This window comes from Lygodium microphyllum, chromosome 19 (assembly GCF_053477565.2).
Source record: "Lygodium microphyllum isolate KBCC chromosome 19, Lygodium_microphyllum_v1.1.10, whole genome shotgun sequence".
NCBI lineage: Eukaryota > Viridiplantae > Streptophyta > Polypodiopsida > Schizaeales > Lygodiaceae > Lygodium > Lygodium microphyllum.
The window spans coordinates 89247402-89255472 of record NC_141153.1 but is presented as its reverse complement, the minus strand read 5'-3'; the positions used below and the strand labels follow the sequence as shown (position 1 = coordinate 89255472).

Sequence of the window (8071 nt, the reverse complement as noted above, 5' to 3'; positions counted from 1 at the left end):
TGTTAGGAAAACCCGATTACAAGGAACCCGAACTTCAGGTCGATCCTAGTGGGAACGGTTGGATAAGTTTCGTTGCGGTGTAGACTCGAGAGACCCTAGTTGGCAAAGCCCGTGTCATTCCTTGGGAGTGCCGGGCGGCATCTTCTAGATACATCTCTCAATGGACTGCTAAGACATGTCCCGTGATTCGAGGAGCGGATACGTTACAGCAAGACACTTGGCACCCATCATATAATGGTATGGATGCTTCCTCTCTAAGCGGATCAGAAGTCTCGACATCCATGGGAATCAATGCATCGGTCATTGCCTCCATCTCAGGCTCCAAGATTGTAGGTAAGTCTCGAAGGCTGTCTGTCTCCTCTGGTATTGACGATATAAATTGGGTAGTACATTCCAAGTGGTGGATTGGCTCAGGCACTCCATTCATCACACGTCCACGAACTCTTCTAATTGGCCGCAAAGGCTGCACTCCTCCTTGGGACGAGACGTCACCTCCCTGGATAGAAAATTTGCCAGCTATACCCAATCTTTTTGTATATGGTATTCAATTAGCTTGCGAGTACAATGCATGATTGATATCAACTTTTCTTACCGTTTATTGAAAATCCAAGATCGCTTGATCAATGATCTCAGATTGAAATTCGCTGAAGAGTTGTACATGTTCTATAGACAATCGACGTTTTTTTCTAATTGCCAACTTACATTGAGAACAAGGACATGGGACACGCTGATTAAGATACGCCTCGCAATCTTGAACATCAAGACCTTCATCATTTTCCATTTTATCTACGTTGCGAGACAAACAATTTGTTTTTGTTATCATTCTTTTTGTCTTTCTTAAATTGTTTGAGAATGGATTTCTTCTCTTGTAACTCAGCAAAAATTAACGTATGTAAAATCTCCATCCACCCACCCACAAGTTAACGTATGTTAGAGTGTTTTCTGTCTCGGGGTATTGTACCGGACCTCACCACCACTCTCTCTTTGTTTTTTATCCATTCATTATCTTCTCTCATTCCATCTCTCTCTCTCTTTCTCTTTCTTTATTATGCTGTATGTTTACTCCATCTCTCTCGTTCCTTCTTTTTTCTCTTCCTCCCCTTCTCTCATTTTCTTTAACAAAGCATATATCTCTCTCTACTACAACAATAACAACAACAACAACAACTACTACTACTACTACAACAAACAAGAAAAGAAAAGAAAAAACTACTATTACTACCACTACTACAACAACAACAACAAATAAGAAAACTAGACAACAAAAAACAAGAAAACAAAAAAAACCATTACTACAACAACAACAACAACAAAAAACAAGAAAACCATCACTACTACTACAACCACGACTACGGCTGCAACCACGACCACGACCATGACTACGACTACAACTACAACTACGACTACGACCACAACCATGACCACGACTACGACCACGACCACGACCATGACTACGAATACGAATACGACTACCACTACCACTATAATAAACAAGAAAAGAAGAAAATACTACTATTACAAAAAAAACAAGAAAACTAAACAACAATAAACAAGAAAAGAAAAACTACTACTACTACTATAAACAAGAAAACAACAACCTCTCCCTCCTTCTCTCTCTTCCTTTTCCTCTCTTTCTCTCTTTCCCTATTATGTTTAATGTTTTCTCCCTCTCTCTCTCTCGTTCTTTCTTTCCTTTTCTCTCTTTCTCTCCATCCCTCACCTTCCTTTTCTCTCTCGTTCTTTCTTTCTTTTTCTCTCTTCCTCTCCCTCCCTCACCTTCTCCCTCTCTTTCTCTCTTTCCCTATTATGTTTAATGTTTTTTCTCTTATCTCCTCTCCCTCTCTCATTTTCTTTTCTCTCTTCCTCTCCCTCTCTCCTTCCCTCACCCTTTCCCTCTCTTTCTCTCTTTCCCTATTATGTTTAATGATTTTTCTCTCTCCTCTCCCTCTCTCATTTCCTTTTCTCTCTTCCTCTCCCTCCCTCACCCTCACCCTCTCTTTCTCTTTTTCCCTATTATGTTTAATGTTTTTTCTCTCTTCCTCTCCCTCTCTCTTTCCCTATTATGTTTAATGTTTCCCTCTCTTTCCTCTCGCTCCCTCTCTCATTTCCTCTCCCTCTCTTTCTCTCTTTCTCTAAACCGGTTTAATGTTTTTTTTCTCTTCTCTCCCTCTCTCATTTCCTTTTCTCTCTTCCTCACCCTCCCTCACCCTCACCCTCTCTTTCTCTCTTTCCCTATTAGGTTTAATGATTTTTCTCTCTCCTCTCCCTCTCTCTTTCCCTATTATGTTTAATGTTTCCCTCTCTTTCCTCTCCCTCTCTCATTTCCTCTCCTTCCCTCACCCTCTCCCTATCTTTCTCTCTTTCCCTATTATGTTTAGTTTTTTCTCTCTCCTCTCCCTCTCTCATTTTCTTTTCTCTCTTTCTCTCCCTCCCTCTCCCTCTCTCATTCCCTCTCCCTCCCTCACCCTCACCCTCCTCTCTCTTTCCCTATTATGTTTAATGTTTTTTCTCTCTCCTCTCCCTCTCTCATTTCCTTTTCCCTCTCTCTCTCTCTCTTTCTCTCTTTCCCTATTATGTTTAATGTTTTTTCTCTCTTCCTCTCCCTCCCTTTTTCCCTATTATGTTTAATGTTTCCCTCTCTTTCCTCTCCCTCCCTCTTCCTCTTCCTCTCCCTCTCTCATTTCCTTTTCCTCCCTCACCCTCACCCTCTCTTTCTCTCTTTCCTTATTATGTTTAATGTTTTTTCTCTCTTCCTCTCATTCTCTCTTTCCCTATTATGTTTAATGTTTCCCTCTCTTCCTCTCCGTCTCTCATTTCCTCTCCCTCCCTTTCCATCTCTTTCCTCTCCCTCCCTCTCTCATTTCCTCTCCCTCTCTTTCTCTTTTTCTCTTTCCCTATTATGTTTAATGTTTCCCTCTCTTTCCTCTCCCTCCCTCTCCCTCTCTCAATACACATGAATTTTAACAAAAACAAGTAAAAGAGAAAGAGAAAACACAAAAACAAAGCAAGAATAAATAATACAAGGCTCGAAGAAGGGTTCGGTGGCTCCTCTTCGCGATGGCGGCTCCTCTTCGCCCTTCGTACACTTCCTCCTCTTCTTCGTGAATGGCGGCGGCGGCGGTGACAAGCTTTTCTTCTCCATCTTTCTCTCTTTCTCTTCCTCTCCCTCTCAAATGCAAGATGTTCGTTCTCTCTTTCGTGTATGTGCGCAAAATAATGCGCTCGAGTTTCGGCCCGCGTTTTTTCGTCTGAGTACTATCGCTATTTGCGTTCCGCTATTTTGCGTCGGAAAGCACCGTCGCTATACCTCCATATCCTTATAGTGATTATAAAGAGATGAAATATAAAATTTAAAAGAAAGAAAGAGAATTATAGAGATAGAAAATATAAAATTTAAGAGAGAGAGAGAGAGAGAGAGAGAGAGAGAGAGAGAGAGAGAGAGGAAAGAAAAAACGAAAAGAGAGAAGAGAGGGGGAGAGAGACATAGAAGAAATAAGAAGAATTATAGAGAAAAGAAAGATAAAATTTAAAAGAAAGAGAAAAGAAAAAAAGAGAAACTTTCTTTTTGATTGAAATAAGGAGAGAGAGAAAAATATACAAAGAGCAAAAAAGAAAGAAGAGAAGAAAGAGGGAGAGAGAGAGGGAACAGAGAGAAAGAAAATTATAGAGAGAGAAAATATAAAATTTAAGAGAGAGAGAGAAAAGAAAAAAGAAAAAGAGAGGAGAGAGGGGGGACAGAGACAGAGAGAAGAAAATGAGAGAGAAAAGAAAAGGAAGAGAGAGAATTTGAACATAGAGAGAATTATAGAGAGAGAATATAAAATTTAAAAGAAAGAGAAAAGAAAAAAATTTAAAGAGTAAAAAAAAGAAAAAAAGAGAAGAGAGAAGGAAAGGAGAGGAGAGGGAAGTGAGAGAGAGATAGAAGAATAATAAGAAGAAGAAAGAGGAAAAGAGGAAGATAGATGGGGAAAAAAGAGAAAAGAGAAAATTCTTTTTAAAATTTAAATATTTTTTGAGAGAGGAAGGGAGAGAGAAGGAGAGAGGGGGGAAGAGAGAGAGAGAAGATAAAATTTAAAAAAGAAAGAAGAGAAGAAAAAGATAAAATTTAAAAGGGAGAGAGGGAGAGAAGAAAAAAAGGAAAATTAGGAGAAAGGGGAGAAGAAGAAAAGGGGGAGAGAGAGGAGAAGAAGAGAGAGAATATAAACATAAAGAGATAATTGTATATAGGGAAAAGATAAAATTTACATACTTTAAGAGAGACTGGAGGGGGGGAAAGAAAGTGAAAGAAGAAAAAGAGAGAGAACATGTAGAGAGAATTATAGAGAGAGAAAAGATAAAATTTAGAAAGAGAGAGAATAAAAAATAAAGGAGAGAGAGAGAGAGAAAAGAAAAAATTTAAAAAGAGAATGAAAAGAGAGAGAGAGGAAGAAGAAAAAAAGGAAAAAAGAGGAGAGGGAGAGAGAAAGAAAAGAGAGGAGAGAGGGGGGATAATAAAAGGAGAGAGAGAGAAAAACGGGGAGAGATAAAAGAGAGAGAGAGAGAACTGGGAGAAAAGAAAAAATAAACTAAAATAAAAGGCAAAGAAAGAGAGAGAGAGAGAGAGAAAAAAAAATAGACATAGGGAATTTGGGAGAGAGAGAAAGAGAGTATTCAATAACCTTCGAAAAAATTGCTAGCTTTTCAATATCTATAAATAAAATACATTACCTTAGTTTGATGTTATTCTTTATAGAACATTCACAATTCAAAAATGATTTATTTATGTTCACCTTTAGTTTCTTAGCAACGAAATATTAAGCATTCTTCTCCAAACCATTCAAAATTGATCACGTGATTTCAAGGGGAAAAGAATACCACGACACTACCACTAAGGTCCAACGTGAGGAAAACGAAGGAGATATAATAAACTTGTGATTACGTGCAAGGCCTTGCCCCTCCTCTCTCCCCTCTCCCCTCCCCCCCTCTCTCTCTCTCTCTCTCTCTCTCTCTCTCTCTCTCTCTCGCAACAGCCCAAAAAAAAATGGCGTTTGGTGGAAATCTGGCCTCTTCCTCCTCCGCCTCCTCGATTGTACTGTCCAACGAGTCTTCTGATCACTTCGTACATCGTGTCTCTTCCAGACCACCTTCTCTCTTTCAGTCAATCTTCTCAAAGCGCAGCCGCTCCAACAGCAATAAATGGAGTGTCCTGTGCAGCTCCGAGCATGTAATTATGTCTGTCATTGCCTTTTTTTAACGTTCATTCCGCATAATTGTAGCATCAGTGTCTCTGTTTTTTTGATTCTGGAACGGAGACAGTAAGATAACTGGCTGTTGTTGAATTTGAGAACACCCACAGTGCATGATCGGCACCTAAACCTGATATATAACGCTCAATCTGTACGTTTAAGCTCGCCTCGTACATATGTTTATCGAATACCTTCACATCTTCACTTTAGATGGATGGCATTTGTGATCCCTTGCTCACATGTGCAATAGTTATTTCCATACCAGTCGCTCGATGAATTGTGTAACTACTTTAGCTGCTATATCTAAATGAAAAAGGCTACATTTTGATGCCATGTACTTTGCACAGATGCTATTTATAATGCTTTGCTCATATGTACAATATCAATTTCAATGCCAACCTTTAGATGAAATTGTATAATTACATTTAACTGCTACATTTGTATGGAAAAGCTGCATTTTGATGCTATTTTTGGTTCTTCACAATTGGTAAGACATTGAAAAACCTAGTTTTCTTCCGACGGATGTGTCACAGAAAGAAGTCAGAGAGGAGACGCTGATGTCATCTTCTAAGTCATCATTGCCTCTGAGCAATTCCCTTACTACTCCTCCAGAGTGGAAGGAGTGGCAGGAACAGAAAAGGGAGGAAGAACTGCGTGCCAAACAGGGAATCACCATCCGCAGGCGGCCTCCTACTGGCCCACCACAGCATTATGTTGGATCCTTTGAGTTCAGGTTACAGAATGAAGGAAACACTCCTAGGAACATTTTGGAAGAAATCATATGGAACAAGGAGTCTGAAGTGAGCCAGGTACTCCCTCTTAAGTTCGCAACTGGTTTGTCTTTAAGTATACTTAGGTGTTTTGTGCTTCCCCTACCCATCCCCCCTTCTCCCTAAAAGACAGAAAAGAAGACGTTAAGCCCATAACATCTTGAGATGGCTTCTGTATATGCTACAATAATCTACATGTTGTGCATGTAAGAGTTGCAGACTCCTTCATATGAAATCATGCTGTCATGTCTCAAAGTTAACACTCAAATGTGTTGTTCCTATTGTGAGTTTAAGGATTTGATTTCCAGAAGGCAGCTACTATGCTTTTGTAATACCATTATTATTTCTTTGTTCATGTTGTGCTGCTGATCAATGGATTGACAGATGAAAGAAAAGATGCCTCTCAAATCTGTACTTCAAGCTCTTCCAGCAGTGCCTTGTGCTAGAGATTTCATCGGAGCTTTGACAAGAAGAGCCAAGGAGACAGGCCTTCCAGCTCTTATTGCAGAAGTGAAGAAAGCTTCACCAAGTCGAGGGGTTATTCAGCCTGATTTTGATCCGGTATCATATGTGAAGTGATAGTTGTATTGGGATTCTGCTTGCCTTCTGCTCATCTTAACATGGTGCATAGTGTTGCATAAAGGGGCCTATAGATGTTTGAGATTTTGCAATGTGCTTTTGTGTTACAGGTAAGCATTGCACGATCCTATGAGCAAGGTGGGGCTGCTTGTCTTAGTATATTGACAGACTCAAAATATTTTCAGGTAATCAATTGGCAGTTCTCAGTTTCTGTTTGCTCACAGTTATGAAGAGTTTACTATTAGAATACTTGATGGATAATTTGCATATTGAATGTGCTTGTTCACCAGGGAGATTTTGCTTACCTGAAAGCTGTTAGAAACGCTGGAGTGCAGGTATTCTTACAAGTCAGATTGGGTTTATTACCAGTCAAAATTTTAAATCTATCATGTAAGTTGTATTAACACAAGCTCACATGATTTTTTTTGTTGCAGTGTCCTCTGTTATGCAAAGAGTTCATTATTGATGCTTGGCAACTCTACTATGCAAGGTTACATGGAGCAGATGCTGTTCTTCTCATAGCTGCAGTTCTACCAGATCAAGATATTCGATACATGACAAAAATATGTGGAAAGTTGGGAATGACAACTCTCGTTGAGGTATGTAGCATGCCGAACCATGCTAATGAATTGGTAAATGCTGATTTTATTTGTGTTTCTGTTTTGGCTGTGCCATGCTCAACTTTCCCCATTGTCTCCTATATCACCTGCTCCCTCTCTTCTTTTTCCCCTTATACATGTTTTTGCCATCTTCATTAGATAGATTTCCAATATTACAGGCCTTTAACATCTGTTGTGACTTTTAGTCTTATAGTGATATGCTTGTCTTTAGTATTGTGTTACATTTTGGAGTCAACTGCTGTCTGTTAGTTGAGTGGGAATGTATGATTTTTTCAGTATGTTATCCTTTATCATTCTATTGCATCCATGAATGTTAAGGAGCCAGGACCATAAGCTACATCCATTTGCACCCATTTTTACAAATCTCTGGGTTAGGTTTTTTTGGTTGTGAAGCTTTGACTAGGTTTTTGAAGATCATAGGCTAATTTGGTGAGGCATATTTTTCAAGTTTTTGTTTGATGTTTTGGCAGGTCCACAATATGCGGGAGTTGAGTCGCGTCTTGCGTATTGAAGGAGTAGAGTTGATTGGAATCAACAATCGGGATCTTGGTAAGCTTATTGCTGTTACATTTTTTAAAGTTGAAGTTGGCACAATTGGATGCTTTGATCCTATTTGAGAGACCAGCTCTGATACCATGACAAGATGAGAAGCACGCACCTTTAAAAGAATATGAGAGGTTAAAACACATCAATGACCTTGATGGAACAGTCACTGAATCTTGAACACTCAATGATTTTACTGTACATACACTCTACTAGTATTGTCGTTGTCGTCGTCGTCATCATCATCATCATCATCATCAGCATCATAGTACTTTATATGTTTGGTGGTGAAACCACAAAGAGGGCTGTAAATCAACAGACAATTATGACTTTC

The 8071-nt window shown here is 39.3% G+C and overlaps 1 protein-coding gene across 3 annotated transcripts in view; it reads left to right on the top strand.

Moving 5' to 3' along the window:
* The first annotated feature begins 4967 nt into the window (after positions 1–4967).
* The window catches only part of LOC148020130 (uncharacterized), a 42313-nt gene continuing 39209 nt past the window's right edge, over positions 4968–8071 (top strand). Inside the window, exons 1-7 of one of the 3 annotated variants that reach the window (XR_015694989.1) lie at positions 4968–5203; positions 5759–6034; positions 6380–6556; positions 6685–6759; positions 6865–6909; positions 7009–7173; positions 7665–7743. Coding sequence is in view for 1 of the 3 variants with exons in the window: in XM_087700910.1 (XP_087557036.1) it covers positions 5021–5203; positions 5759–6034; positions 6380–6556; positions 6685–6759; positions 6865–6909; positions 7009–7173; positions 7665–7743 (1000 nt within the window). In the remaining 2 variants the exon portion in view is untranslated. The remainder of the gene's footprint in view (positions 5204–5758; positions 6035–6379; positions 6557–6684; positions 6760–6864; positions 6910–7008; positions 7174–7664; positions 7744–8071) is intronic. The other 2 variants (XR_015694988.1, XM_087700910.1) reach the window with 2 other exon arrangements.